This window comes from Nilaparvata lugens, chromosome X (assembly GCF_014356525.2).
Source record: "Nilaparvata lugens isolate BPH chromosome X, ASM1435652v1, whole genome shotgun sequence".
Taxonomy (NCBI): Eukaryota; Metazoa; Arthropoda; class Insecta; order Hemiptera; family Delphacidae; genus Nilaparvata; species Nilaparvata lugens.
In genome coordinates, this window is record NC_052518.1 from 101,081,261 (window position 1) to 101,098,048 (window position 16,788).

The window sequence follows — 16,788 nt, forward strand, 5'->3', positions numbered from 1 at the left end:
CACTGTACATTCTTATTTGGATTATTACTAGTGAACAGTAGACCTTGCGCTCAGTAAGTTACATTGACCTGTTGTTATGTTTTCTCAAAAATTAATATATAATTTATCAATTTAAAATGTCTAGAAAAAATCCTAAATAAACATAGAGCTTTCTGTCCTATCGTACCGTGACGTGTCGTCCCGGAATGTGAGTGTGAGCGCTGTTATCAGGTCTGGCTGCAACTGTCTACAACGTTGATGGAAAGATACATTTTCAAGATGTTCGATGTTTTTGAACGGGTAGTATTATAGTCAACTGTTTTCTAACATTGATGGAAAGATACATTTTCAAGATGTTCGATGTTTTTAAACGGGTAGTATTATAGTCCACTAGACAGCTGATTTATTATGAATAATTCTAAAGTCTGATTTTTACGGCGTTCAAAGGAGACTCCTTTTCCTTTTGTATTATCCTTAAAATGCAAAATTTCAAAAAACCGTATGATTACGTCGACGCGAAATTAAAAAAGGAACATGCCTGTGAAGTTTCATGGAAATCTATTGCTGCGTTTCGCTGTAAATGCGGAACATAAATATAAACAAAAAAACATAAAGAGAAATGCAAAACCGTCGACTTGAATCTTAGACCTCAGTTCGCTAGGTCAATGAAAATACATAATACAGATTATGATCACTGAGCAGATATACTTGATGAGTTGGTTTAATAGTTCATAGGGTCTAGTTGACATTTCATTGTTTCTTCAGAAGGTATGGGAACACTGTATATAATAATATTTAGTTTATATTCTTTTCTAGTGGTTTGACTATCTTGAACAATGCTCTTGCTTGATCATGCTCTTGTTTTATAAACAAACCTATAATGTTTCAAACATTCCACAGAATAGTTAATCACGGAAAATATACAGTCAAGGCTGTGCAAAGGCTAAAAATAAACTTTCTACTAGTGATATTTTTCAAAGTTTTTCGATTTGTATATCATCAAGCTATCAAAATGAAAACTTTTTTTTAAGGAAAACATTTTTTTCCGGTCATTACTTTTTGAGATACGAGCGCCTGAAGTTTAGATTTTTGGGACAGAACATTTCAAAATCGGTAAGAGATAAATCCATGAGATTTGTAGGATAGATTCTTCATGGTATTGTTGATCTAGTTAAACAAAAATTTTCTGAAAATATAAATTTTTAAGAAAGTTATTCAATTTACCAAAAATAACTCAAATAAATGTTATTTTTGGTTATTTTCAGTAAATTGAATAAATATATTTTCAGAAATTTTGTTTTATTAGATCAACAATACCAAGAAGAATCTATCCTCTAAATCTCATGGATTTATCTCTTACCGAATTTGAAATGTTCTGTCCCAAAAATTTAAACTTAGGCGCTCATATTTCAAAAAGTAATGATCAGAAAAAAATGTTTTACTGAAAAAACTTTTTCATTTTGATAGCTTGATGATATACAAATCAAAAAACTTTGAAAAATATCTCGAGTAAAAAGTTTATTTTTAGCTTTTGCACAGCCTTAATGTATTATATGTGTAATGTCTATACTGGTATTTATTATAAGTCTGTGTTTGTATGTTGCATAATGCAGAATAATTAAAAACACTTCACTTATACGGGCTACTTTTGTACAAATTAATAAAAACAATATGAAAATCTTGTAGTACCTTTTATTATTAAAAACTTTGAAATATTTCGATGACTAGATTCGACTATAACTTATAATATAAGACTATTAGACTTAGGGCCGTTTGCACAGTATAGATTGCTAAACTCGATTAAGTTAATCGAGTTTAAGTTAATCCGAAAGTTTAAACTTGAATCGGTTTTCTCAAGGCATTTACTAATCCAGTTTAAGTTAAACTAGTTTAGCGTTAAGTTGGTGATAGAATGTCAGGAAATTTGTTATTTGTTTACAAACCATCAGTAAATTGAGGTTATGTAGCTACTATTTTAGTATTTTCTTGTTCTTGTTCAAAATCTACAGAGCTGTAAGCTGTACGGTTATAAAAGTGAAAAGCGATTAAGATATTCTTTAAAAACTTATGTTTAGTTGGCACCAGAAAATATATTTTAGAATGTAACATAAAAAAGTTATTTTGTTACCCTTGAATCTACTACGGTATTCCTCGTTTATTAGAAATCTCTCAAAAGCAATATATCTCAGTAATGTGTTATTGAAAACATGTTTTCTAATCAGATACCACTGTTAAAAATTGTCTTAATTTCTATCAAGTGTTTTATTCAATCAAAATACTAAATTGGCAGTTGCTGTACTTGAGCAAAACCGTTAAAAATGTCTCAATCCTAGAAATTCAAATTATTTGTTTTTGCCCAATTTTTCTCAGTTTCATAATTTCTTCGCAGTCATCTTTATCAATCGCATAAAAACTTCTATCAATTCCTCCATTACAATTATTTTTACATTCAAATAATGATTCACTATAACCTAAATTAATAATAATTATCGTCTACAGAAGCATTAAAAACAACCGTCAAAAAATAATTTACTATAAGCTGTTTCCCCATCAAATCTTTACAGATGTCAAGTTAATCCAAATTATTTGGTTTAAACCTCCTGCTTTGGAGGTTTAAACTCAATACAGAGTTTAAACTGATACTGTGCAAACGGAATTTTAATTTAAACCAAAAAAAAAAAATCCAGATTTGATTAAGCTTTAGCTTAAACTTACACTGTGCAAACGGCCCTTATAGTCGAAGCTAGTCGTTGAAATATTTTAAAAGTTTTTAAAATAAAGGGTACTGCAAGTTTTTATTAATTTGCTGAATAATTATACAAATTTAATAAAAAGGGAAAACACTATTTCATTTGTCAACTCTATTTATTTAATTATTACAGGACTGCAGTATCGTGTTGAAATCAACATATCTTCAGCTGTATTGCTGCAAATAAAACAGCTGTTCCTCTTAGGTGATGGTTGATGGTGATGGTTACTGGTGATAGTTGATGAGTACTCAAGATTCCCTTTTGTATTTCCTTGTCCAGACATGACTGCGAGAACAGTCATAAATTGCCTGGTCTCATTAATATCAATGTTTGGCCTTCCAAGCTATATTCACACAGACAGAGGAACATCCTTCATGTCAACTGAGTTGAAGAGCTTTCTTGGCTCAAAAGGGATAGCAACTAGTAGATCAACGCCTTACAATCCGAGAGGGAATGGTCAAGTAGAGCGATATAATGGAATTATATGGAAAGCAATAACACTAGCTCTAAGATCACGAGGACTTGATTCAAATCGATGTTGCCTGATGCACTTCACTCTATTCGATCTCTTTTGTGTACTACAACAAATTGCACCCCTCATGAACGAATGTTCCTACACATGAGATCCTCAACAAATGGACAGTCACTACCATCTTGGCTAATGAGCCCAGGACCAGTTTGGCTGAAGAAAATGAACCGAAATTCAAAGCAAGATTCATCAGTAGAAGAAGTTGAATTGATTGAGGCAAACCCAGAGTATGCTCACATTCGTCGCCCTGATGGACAAGAGTCCACTGTGTCGCTCCGTCATCTTGCCCCTAAGATAACACGAAAATCTAGCCGGGTAGAATGATATGATAAACCATATGTTTTCGTTGTCATTGATTCATTCATAAATATCAAATGTTGTTGATCCGTTACTAGTAGAAAGCCATGTTCAATTTTATTTGATTAAAGCTCTACAAATGAAGAGTTTATTTATTTCAATGTGTATCTTTGTTCATCTCTGTATTATATTTGTATTTTTTACTAAAACATGGTTATGTGGTAGAATGAAAATTACAGTCCAAACTTCGCCACTACATCACTACATAAAATTCATTCTATTCCAAGATGTATTGGTTTAAACACGAAACTGCAGTCCTATTTAATAAATAATAAAATCGAGGATACAAAAACCTAACTTCAAAAATTCTGTTCAAAGCCTTTCTCTGATGACACAACATGCATGATGAGCATATATATGTACACACATTTTTAACACACTTGTCCTGTCTTTAGTGGCCACCCTAAGATAAAACCGTGTTTTTGAAAAATGGAGAAGTCAACATCAATATTCAACAAATTATACGGATGAAATTGATTGGTATAATAACATACCCGAGCCTTGCATTTCTTTGACGAAGCATTGTGTAAATCTGTCAGTTTCCAGTTTTTCTTGAAGGTTGAAAGTGTTGCGGCCTTCTATATCTTCGTCTCCCAAAGCCCAATCGTCCGAGTACAATTTTCTGTCTTTCCGATCACGCTGCAAAAAAAAATACAAATATAGTAATCTATTTCATGACAAACGTAATTTAATGGAGCGGAGGAATCTTCAAGTCGAAAACATAAGACTTTTTCTTTTCTTTTTTTATTAAACAATACAGTAGTCTGAAAAGAAAAAACAGGCTATTGTCCAAAACTTCTTCAATTTCCTAACTTTGTCTTAAATTGACCAAATATTCTGAAGGTTATGCCCATTTCAATTTATATAGTAAATCTTCAATCTGAATATACAAATCAGAATAAAACAAACAATTTTAAATTTGGATAGATTAATAATAAAACTTCCGTAAAAACATAAAACAAACTTCAAATTCACAAAGTAATTCTAAAAAAAACACCGTGAATAAAATATAAAAACAAATCGAAATTTGAATAGAATCATTTTTCTATTCTAATGACATAGTTTTATGGTTGTATCCATAAATCAGTTATTGCATAGAGTCTTTTCATTTAGATCGTCAAATCTCTTCTTTTTCATACACTTTTGCCGTTAAGCGACGGGTTCCTTCAACTATTCTCTAAACTTTATTCGATCCTGTGCCATTCTTCAATCATTTTACTTCAATCATTGTCTTTCCTCTTCCAGCAGCTATACTCTCTACATACTGATTCCATTGCAGTGGTGGTCGTCCTCTGCCTTGTCTTCCTTCTGGTCTTGCCTCCATAACCAGCCTTGCCTGCCGTTCATCACTCATCCGAGCTACATGGCCATACCATCCTAAGGTTTTCTTTGAACAGTGGTAATCAGTTCCTCCTATTTTAATGTTTCTCTGATCACACTATTTCTCACTCTGTCTCTTTTGGTTTTTCCAACCACCCTCCATAGGTATCTAATTTCTGAGGAGGCAATTCTACTCTTGTGCTTTTCTAAGGCATTCTGTTCCATAGTGTAAGACTGGCTTGAATATTGACTCTATATTTTTACTTTCCTTGCCCTATTACCATAGGTAAGGAAAGTATTGCTTTCCAAAAAAAAATTAAGGTACCCTAATTTCAAGTTTTCTATACGTTCCAAAGTCCCCAAACAGAGTCAAAGACCCAGAGTCCAAAAACATGATTTTTGGGTGTTGGTCTCTCTCTCTCTCTCTCTCTCTGTGTGTGTGTGTGTGTGTGTGTGTGTGTGTGTGTGTGTGTGTGTGTGTGTGTGTGTATGTGTGTGTCTGTGAACACCATAACTCCATTCCTAATCAACCGATTGACTTGAAATTTTAAACTTAAGGTCCTTATACCATGAGGATCCAACAATAAGAAATTCAATAAAATTGAATTCAAAATGGCGGAAAAAATGGCGGATAGTTACTAAAAAACCATGTTCTTCACGGTTTTCTCGAAAACGGCTCTAACGATTTTCTTGAAATTATACCATGGATAGCTATTTATAAGCCCTATCAACTGACATGAGTCTCATTTCTGGGAAAATTTCAGAAGCTCTGTAATATTCTTGAGAAAAATGGCGGATAATTACTAAAAAACCAGGTTTTTTACGATTTTCTCAAAAATGACTCGACCGATTTTTTTTCAAATTCATACCCTGTATAGTTATATATCAGCTCTATTAACTAGCATGAGTCTCCTCCCTGAGAAACTAACAGGGGGTCCACCCCATCCTTGAGAAATTTACTTTGTAACCTCCTTCTTGTGCGTGAGGTAGGTAGGTAGAGCAGTTTATTCAAAAGAATACACGTCGATATTTTATTTGTAGAACAGCTGTTTTGACAACTTTTAAAAAATCCTCAAATTCCATAATTTAAACAAAGGAAAATGTGCTGTTAAAACAATAACAATAGTATAATCGTAGTTTTAATAAAATTATTTAGCCGCCAATCGGCATAATGTTATTCCCCTAGATTATCCTCGTTTAAGAATGAGGCTTATAGATCAATGAGCAAGGAAAGTTGTGTGAGTGTACCACACAAGATTTTTATTTTAGTTCCCTGGCTTATTTCTCGGTTTCCCGGATGGTTCTGCTGAGCTGGTAATAGACACGGTTGGCTTTCCTTACTCTATTGTTTATCTCTTCATCAACTTTCCCATCTGCAGAGATTAATTTCCCAAGATATTCATAGTTGTTTACCTTTTCCAATTTTTCACCATCCAATGTTATATCCGACTCCACATTCTCCTGATTCTTTGATACTATCATCACTTTACTCTTCCCAATGTTGACAACAATTCCCTTATTACCCCTTATAGTATATATTACCCTTATTTCCCTTATAGTTCATTGCACTACACCATTATGTTACAGCACTTTGTAAATCTCGATCGTCAAATCGTCACACAAAAATCATTGGGATGTTTACAGTAGAAAAACTCACTCAGTTATTTCGAACACATGAAATACACTGTGATCAGGACCAATACACTAGTAGTTCTGTGAACAGTAGACCTCGCGCAGTATTTATTCTCATCCACAAGTACCTGATGTCACCTGTTTTAAAAGTTAACAAACTCAGTTCACGTTTGAATTTGTATTCCATATAATATAATTCATCCAGTTTCGTGATAATCTTTCCATCTGATGAAAATTAATTTTTTACAATCAAAAATATTATAATTTCTTCAGCATTATTTAGTTCATTTGATTATTTTTAATCAACTATTAAATTAGTTTTTTTCAAATGTGAGAATATTGATACTGATGGGCACGCATAATAATACCATGACTGCAAAGCAAAATATTGAAACCAAAGACCTTAAAGATGCACACCTCTTCAAGGTCTTCGATTGAAACTATAGAAACACAGAAATAGTCTGGCTTCTCCAGACATCTGTGTAATCACTTGCCAGCTGATTGATTATGAATAATTCTATAATCTTATTAATCCTATCTTCAGAGAAGACTATATAGTGATACGGAGTATGGAGGAATACCTTTTCCTTTCATATTAACCTTAAAATGCAAAATTTCAAAAAAACATTGTGTATACATCGACGCGCAGTTGAAAAAGGAATATTTCTGCCAAATCTCATAGAATTCTATCAACGCGTTTGGCCGTAATTGCGTTAAATTTACAGACAAAACAAAATTACATTTACATTGCGTTACATTTTGACAGACAAAAGAAAATCCGAGTTAAAACATAGACCTCACTACGTTCGGTCAATAATTCCTAGTATCTTGGATTACTACCAAGTAGGTACCGAGAGATTAGATTAGATTTCTTTATTCATGTGAGTTACAATATATTCTGGCTTATACACTATGTAATAGAAATGACCAATATTCGGATTGAAATAGAGGCTTAAACTAAAAAAATTGTACACTAGTGATGAAAATGTAGAACAAGAAATGAGAAACTATGGTAACTAAGTCAGCTGTATTTATCACATCATTCTTCCCCCCAAAGAGTGCCAGTCTTTGAACGTTCGCCGAAATTTCTCGTCCGTCTGGAAGTCGTAAAAGGGCAACCCGAGGATTTGCTATTCCTGTCTATCATTCAACAAAGCGCTATCTCTTTCTCGCTTTGCTCTGTTTCCAGATCGTCTTTTAACAATGTAGAATTAATAATTAATTAACAAAATATTTCATCTTTATGATGAAAATTCATTATGAAATTATTGAAAAATGTGATTTCTTGATTAATAAAATATAATTGATTATTTTAAACGAGAATTAACAGTTAGTATTACATCAATAAATCTGTATCAGCTACCGTCTACCGAATCATCTGATTGCCACCTGTGATGTTTTCAACTAGCATAGTTTGTTTATCACTTGTAACAGTTTTATTTTTCATATTTATCAAAAGTTCAATTTGTCATTCAACATTAAAATAAATTCACCATTCATTTAATTCCATTCAATCAATTTCAACATAGGAATCATCAATTCAAATTCCTATAAAGGCATTGACATAGGTTCGGCAACGTTGTTCTCCTATCTTCATCCACTGCCATTATAACGTGGACTATAGTGAAATAAAGCCATTATAACGTGAACCTTACTATACTATAAAATACAGTACAGACCTACTCAAGACATTCAGTTACACTTGAAAACAGCATTCAATCAATTGCACTTGAAGTCAATAACCATCCTTATTTTTCTATTGACAGGTCTCTCGACAAAAGCTTGCGCCCGACGCATGAATGATTTGTGTTTCAACAAAAAATAATTGTCGATTCTCTGAAGAGGATACAGAATAATATCCTTCCCATCAACACACGACCAGGTAAATCCAGGTAAATGAGAGTTAGAGAGAGAGAGAGAGAGAGAGAGAGAGAGAGAGAGAGAGAGAGAGAGAGAGAGAGAGAGAGAGAGAGAGGGAGGGAGATTAAGGGAGCCTCACGTTTTCCTGAGAGGAAATGATCCAGAAATCATTCTACCACGAAATTCTGTTTTCAAAAATGGGAAAAAGCTGATATTTCAATGTTTTCAGTGTTTCAGTGTGAGGTGAAGATATTAATTTTTGTAGAGGATGAAACTCTGCTTCACTGACTTCATGTTTTGATTAAATCTGTGCTGAGGTAACCATGCGTTTTGTACATCTGCCCACGTTGAATTTTTGAGGATTCCCAATATTTCCATTTCACTCGAAGCCTGAAGCTTATGAAATCTCTGATATTTTTGTTGCTGTTCGTGAACCTACTAACAGTCTTTGTTACCTTACTCACAAAATAAACCTCCATTATAATCCGGGACTTTTTGACTTCTGATTTGATTTCAACTGTGTTGAATGAAGCATATAAATTCTTTTTCAACATTTTTTCATTTTTACAGCTCCACATCAATATGAAATCTTTTTCATATCTATACGGTTGACTACGGCTTAGAGGCTTTTCCGTTGTTTACCTACGATTCAAAGGCTTAGAGGCTTTCCATCATTTCCCTAATGATTAGGAAATAAGCTTGAAATTATAGCTCGATATTATCTAAATGAAAACAGGAATTCCAAATCATTAATCAGCAGTGGCATACAGAATTTTTAATAATAGAACTACTATCCACATCTCTACCGATATGTACAATTCTAAGCATATAATATTATATTTGTTAGCACAATTTTATGACCTCAGTTTTCCAACAACAGAAGTCTTTGATATTATGAAGTCAAAGGTTTTTTATGAACAGATGATCTGATTGTTCGCTTTTCGAGAAAGATATGAATTGTAGAAAACTTAGATTGTCAGCACAATTTTATGACCTGTTTTCCAACAACAGATGCTCTGAAGCCTTTGATATTATGAAGTCAAAGGTTTTTGATGAACAGATGATCTCATTGTTCGCTTTTCGAGAAAGATGTGAATGGTAGAAAACTTAAATTGTCAGCACAATTTTATGACCTGTTTTCCAACAACAGATGCTTTGAAGCCTTTGATATTATGAAGTCAAAGGTTTTTGTTGAACAGATGATGTGATTGTTTGCTTTTTAGTTGTGAAAGATGTGGATTGTAGAAAACTTGAATAATGCAATCACTGTATACGTCTTGCAAATACCAAAATAACTGTTTGTTACTGACATAGATAATTTTCCCTATAAAGAAGTTATTCAGATTAGAAATAACTCATTAAATTTTATGTCTGTTATAAATTTAAATCGTGACCAGGTAAGTATTGAAGATGGGAATAGTTATTCAATTTCTCTAATGTTTACAATACGCACAACTTTTTTTAGTGGGATGAAACCCCTGATCTATACTATAATAAAGGGAAGAACTAGTTTATACAAGTACGGGGAAGGAAAACTATGTTTGACGCACCATCACGTCTGAACTACTGGACTGATTAACTTGAAATTTTGCATATAGATTTGGGACAGAACATTTCAAGTTCGGTAAGAGATAAATCCATGAGATTTAGAGGATCGATTCGTGATGGTATTGTTGATCTAATAAAACAAAATGTTTCTGAAAATATTGATTTTTGAGAAAGTTATTCAATTTACCAAAAATAACTAAACTAAAATAAATTGAATAACTTTCTCAAAAATCAATTTTTTCAGAAACTTTCAAGTTCGGTAAGAGATAAATCCATGAGATTTAGAGGATCGATTCGTAATGGTATTGTTGATCTAGTAAAACAAAAATTTTCTGTAAATATTGATTTTTGAGAAAGTTATTCAATTTTACAAAAATGACCAAAAATAACTCACCTAAAAGTTATTTTTGGGTCATTTTTAGTAAATTGAATAACTTTCTCAAAAATCAATATTTTCATAAAATTTTTGTTTTACTAGATCAACAATACCATTACGAATCGATCCTCTAAATCACATGGATTCATCTCTTACCGAACTTGAAAGTTTCTGAAAATATTGATTTTTGAGAAAGTTATTCAATTTATTTTAGTTTAGTTATTTTTGGTAGATTTTTGGAAATGTTCTGTCACAAAAATATAATCTTTAGGCGCTTATATCTCAAAAAGAAATGATCGGAAAAAAATGTTTTCCTGAGAAACCTTTTTCATTTTGATAGCTTCATGATTTACAAATCGAAAAACTTTGAAAAATATCACCAGTAGAAAGTTTATTTTTAGCCTTTGCACAGCCTCAATTAACCGAGGATGATTATAGGTCTATTTTCAATTCTTCAAGATTTCATTACGTCAAGTTTTCTATTTGTCAAGTTTTAAAATATACCCTTGCTGAGCATGGATTTCCTGCTAGTAAAAATGAACGAGAAAGCAGGGGGATGCACTTAACTCAAAATTGAATTATAATCATATAATCGGAGTTATTGAACAGAATATTACTTTGTTCGACAAATGGGTGAGCTTTAGTTGAGTGTTTCGGATTAAATCACTTCGAAAGCAATCAAGCCGATTCAATCTATAGAGATTACCATCGAATCAATCATTGTCGCTAGGTGGATCAAATATTAATATAGACGAGCCTTAGCAGGCTGAAAGCGAAATTGGATGGCATGTAGGCTACGTGCGAATTTGCATTAGCAGTTGTTAAACTTGTGGTCACCGTACATTATTGGGATATAATATTCGAAACGCAACCATGACAACAGTCTTGGTGATTGTTGAATGCTATTGTATGTTGGCAGTTATACAGCTGTCTTTCAAGTTCATTTATTTGCCATAAAATAATACAGATTGATAACATTAATATTCTAACTTACAAAATGGCACTAACGGCAAAGAACAATTTGTGCTCGATTTCTTTATAATTTTCGATTTCTTTTCTCCATTATTCGCATTTTTCTTAAATCTTTGTTCTCGTTCCAACTTTCCTTCATAATATTTAGTTTTGATATCCTCTGACTGTTCCATACAAAACAGTCAGAGGATATCAAAACTAAATATTATGAAGGAAAGTTAGAACGAGAACAAAGATTAAAAGAAAAATTCTAATAATGGAGGAATGAAATTGAAAATGAAATGAAATCTGATTGCGACTTTATGACCGCTAAAAAAGAAATGTAGATCGTTGTAGATAGTATCTACTATCATAGAGAAACAATAGCGTGAAACAATAGCGTAAGTAGATATCCCATGGTATAGGACGTTTATGTCGCGACTTTTACTGTTATCTCAAGCCGATAGTCTACGTAGTTCTTTCCCGTGAAGCTGTGTGAGTCTCTCATACTGTGCCATTCATACACTCTCACCCCAACAAAACAGTAAAAATCGACAATAATCAACAGTAATCGGCTTCAGATAACAGTAAAAGTTGCGACATAAACGCCCTATACCATGGGATATCTACTTACGCTATTGTTTCTCTATGCTACTATAGAATTGTTCGGTACAAGAATATGGAATTGGTGGAAATTACTTAGATATTGCAATGATTCAAATGCTAATGAATTAATAATTAATATTAAACGAAAATATTTGCAGTAGCAGTCTTCAGAGTGAATTACAGCATTTAATTTGGATTTTCGTTTAATAATAATTTATGAATATGGAATTCTTCCACTCTACAAACTTGACCACTATATTTGTTCAAAAACATTTTACATTGCAGAACAAGGTTTCATGGCAAAACCTGCCTCAGTTCCTAAGTTTCAAATCAGTTCAGCTGAGTATGTGACAGGGTTTGCCATGAAAACTGGATCTGTGAGACCTGCAAAGGCTAAAAATCAACTTTCTACTGGTGATATTTGTCAAAGTTTTTCAATTTGTATACTATCAAGCTATCAAAATGAAAAAGTTTTCTCAGGAAAACATTTTTTTCCGATAATTACTTTTTGAGATATGAGCGCCTAAAGTTTACATTTTTGGGACAAAACATTTCAAATTCGGTAAGAGATAAATCCATGAGATTTAGAGGATAGATTCGTAAAGGTATTATTGATGTAGTACAACAAAAAGTTTCTGAAAATATTGATTTTTGAGAAAGTCATTCAATTTACCAAAAATGACCAAAAATAACTCAACTAAAACTTATTTTTGGTCATTTTTAGGAAATTGAATAACTTACTCAAAAACTGATATTTTCAGAAAATTTTTGTTTAATAGATAAAAATTACCATGAAGAATCTATCCTCTGAATCTCATGGATTTATCTCTTACCGAATTTGAAATGTTCTGTCCCAAAAATGTAAACTTTAGGCGCTCATATCTCAAAAAGTAATGATCGGAGAAAAATGTTTTCCTGAGAAAACTTTTTCATTTTGATAGCTTCATGATTTACAAATCGAAAAACTTTGAAAAATATCACCAGTAGAAAGTTGATTATTAGCTTTTGCACAGCCATAATGTAAAATGTTCTTGTATAAATATACAGTAGAACCTCTCATATCCGACCCCCACTGATATCCGACCTAGTGTCCGACCGATATCCGACCTAGAGTCAAACCGATTTCCAACCTAGTATCCGACTAGTGACCTAGTGTCCGACCGTTCGTCTGACTAATGTTAACTCGCGTGCCTGCACAAACTTGAAAGAAAGTGACTCATCGATACTATGCAGCTACTGTCACTCTGTCAGTTGTAGCTATTGTATAGCCGTGATCGTTGATATGGAATGTCAGTTTGTGTGTAAACTTCAATATAGTATTATATTATTTAGTACAATATAGTAGCCTACAGTACAATATTGTACACTCTGGTATAATATAGTATTATATTGTTCACGATTTTTCCCATAACAGTCTACGGAGTGTGACGTTTTTAGGTTTGAGGTTATAGTGTGTGACAATGGCAACTGAAAAACTTAAACGAGTTGGTCTTTCACTTCAACAAAAACTTGATGTGTTACAACGATTGGACCGTGGTGAGTCTGTTATTAAGGGTGACCGGAACTTTGGGACCAACTAGGAAAAACAGGAATTTTGGGACTAAGTCTGGGGTTTCTACCTGCGAATTGATTAGCAAACAATAGTCGGTCCTTCCAACAGGTTCACACGATTCCGTCACTTAACCTTACGGCAGTCGCGCTGTTGTATAAAGTACAACAGTGTCAGTTTTTTGCTGTACAAAACTATTGAATGGGGTGGTGTCGGTGAATGAGTCACCTATGCATTCCAAAACTATCTCCCCATCACTCCACTGAGTTGCAGTATCAACCGAGCAATGGTTCAGTCTTTAGGTGCCATTTAGTCGCGACAGTGCATAAGATAGGGAAAGACTGTATACGGGGACTGTAAACAAACCAATAACACAGAATTGATGGCTTTGCTTGATGTACCTTATTGGGCTATGAAATGGTCATCATCCAAAAAATGTCCATAGGCGTAAAATAATCCAAGAAGATGGAAAAAGTAATTATACAATTAATTAGTATGTTTTGACAGTAGAGTACATAACACTTGGAAAATTGGATGTTGTACAAAATACAATACGCGACTGCTCGTGTAATTGAGTAGGGCGCGACTACCGGAAAGTTAATGGAAACCAAATCAAAATCAAATCAAAGTTTATTCATCAAAAACCATTACAATACAAATTAGAATATTATAACATTAAATACAATTAGAACAATGAAGTTGTACCGGTATGCATTGAATAATTTCTTAATAGGCATAGATAATTCAATGAATGAATATACACCCCACTATAAATGATATGTGTTGGGTATAAGTATACTCATTGGGGTATAACCATACAAACTTATACTCATGTTTAGAAATATTTCTGTGTACTGAGTAGATAAACAATCTTCTTTCATCAGATATCTTGAGAAGGCGTATTTTCTAATATGTTAATTGATCTATGTTTCTTGGTCTAATATAAGCTAGAAATTCATATTTTCCTGATCAAGTAGCGGAAATTATAATTCAACTTTAAAATCTGAATAAATAAATAAATAAAATATATTGGATAAATGTAGATATATATGTAGTTGAATAGGCCTGCAACTGATTTGCTAATTCTATGTGTTCAACGCCTTTGTGTTGAAGAACAATGTCCAACCACCTTTTGGATACACCTGATTCTAACTGGGAAGACCCATCCTCTCTTATGTCGGAACCCGGAACCCTTTAGTCCCAAAATGTATTGGTCCCAAAGATCCTAGCACCTTATTAAACTAGTTTCTCAGTTGAGTGTAGGCGTTACTGCTATGAAAGACTTCCACAAAGTTAAGGCTGACTAAATTGGAAAAAAATCTATCGCTGAATTCTTAAAAAAAGGTATGCTTGGTGAACATTTATCCAATATTAATTTTTGTTTGAAATAGGCTAAATTTGTTTGAAATGTCTTCTTCTTCACTTCAAGGATAAGGGCCCGGTTGCACAAAAGCCGGTTAAATTTCAACCTTGATTAATTACACGATAACCAATCAGAGAAGGCGTTTTTGAATAGATTTGCCGGTTGCACAAAAGCCGGTAAATTTTTAGGCTGTGCAAAGACTAAAAATAAATTTTCTACTGCTGATATTTTTCAAAGTTTTCCGATTTGTATATCATCAAGCTATCAAAATGAGAAAGTTTTCTCAGGAAAATAATTTTTTCCGATCATTACTTTTTGAGATATGAGCGCCTAAAGTTTAAATTTTTGGGACAGAGCATTTCAAATTCGGTAAGAGATAAATCCATGAGATTCAGAGGATAGATTCTTCATGATCTAGTTGAACAGTAGAACAAAAATTTACCCGGTACAGAAACAATACCATGAAGAATCTATCCTCTGAATCTCATGAATTTATCTCTTACCGAATTTGAAATGTTCTGTCCCAAAAATTTAAACTTTAGGTTCTCATATCTCAAAAAGTAATGATCGGAAAAAAATTGTTCACCTGAAAAAACTATTTCATTTTGATAGCTTGATGATATACAAATCGAAAACCTTTAAAAATATCAGTAGTGAAAAGTTTTTAGCCTTTGCACAGCCTTAATTCCACGAGAACCAATCAAAGAAAGCGTTTTTGAATAGACGGCTTCTCTGATTGGTTCTCGTGGAAATAATCACGGTTGAAATTTAACCGGCTTTTGTGCAACTGGCACTTGGTCTATTGATTATTAACCTGTTCTGGTACCCATCTTTTCCTCGGCCTTCCTAAATCTCTTTTCCCAGTTGGTGCATAATATTGGTCTTCAAAAGAATTCTTCCTGAAGGCATTCAAATGACTTCACCAGTTTCTTCTATTTGGAGTAATCCTTTGGTGTACTGGTCTTACAGACAAAGCCGTTCTTATTTCATTATTTCTGAGCCTATCTGCCCTGGTGCAGCCGAACACACTCCTTAAGGCTGTGCAAAGGCTAAACATAAACTTTCTTCTGGTGATATTATTCATAGTTTTTCGATTTGTATATCATCGAGCTATCAAAATGAAACAGTTTTCTCAGGAAAACATTTTTTCCGATCATTACTTTTTGAGATATGAGCACCTGAAGTTCAAATTTTTGGGACAGAATATTTCAAATTCGGTAAGAAATAAATGCATGAGATTTAGTGGATAAATTCTTCATGGTATTGATGATTCAATAAAACAAAAAATTCCTGAAAATATCAATTTTTGATAAAGTTATTCAATTTACCAAAAATAACTTTTTTGAGTTATTTTTGCTCATTTTTAGTAAATTGAATAACTTCCTCAAAAATTAATATTTTCAAAAAAACTTTTGTTTTATAGAATCAACAATACCATGATGAATTTATCCTCTGAATCTTATGGATTTATCTCATACCAAATTTGAAATGTTCTGTCCCAAAAATTCAAACTTCAGGCGCTCATATCTCAAAAAGTAATGATCGGAAAAAAATGTTTTCCTGAGAAAACTTTTTCATTTTGATAGCTCGATGATATACAAATCGAAAAACTATGAAAAATATCACCAGTGGAAAGTTTTTTTTTAGCCTTTGCAAAGCCTTAAAAATCTCATTTCAGCACTGGAAGAATAGAAGAAACTGGTGCAGTCATTTGATTAGGATGCCTTCAGGAAGAATTCCTTTTGAAGCCCAATATTATGCACCAACTGGGGAAAGAGATGTAGGAAGGCCGAGGAAAAGATAGGTACCGGAACAGGTTGATAATCAATAGACCAAGTACCAGTTGCTCAAAAGCCAGTTAAATTTTAACCGTGATTAATTCCACGAGAACCAATCAGAGAAGCCGTCTATTCAAAAACGCCTTCTCTGATTGGTTCTCATGGAATTAATCACGGTTAAAATTTAAAC

At 33.0% G+C, this 16,788-nt stretch overlaps 1 protein-coding gene across 2 annotated transcripts in view; it reads right to left on the bottom strand.

Annotated features, from left to right (window-relative positions):
* Positions 1 to 16,788, bottom strand: part of LOC111046140 (jmjC domain-containing histone demethylation protein 1) — a 95,176-nt gene that overhangs the window by 40,569 nt on the left and 37,819 nt on the right. For both annotated transcript variants that reach the window (XM_022331632.2, XM_039442839.1), the window contains exon 2: positions 4,110 to 4,254. In XM_022331632.2, coding sequence (XP_022187324.2) covers positions 4,110 to 4,254 — 145 coding nt within the window. The remainder of the gene's footprint in view (positions 1 to 4,109; positions 4,255 to 16,788) is intronic.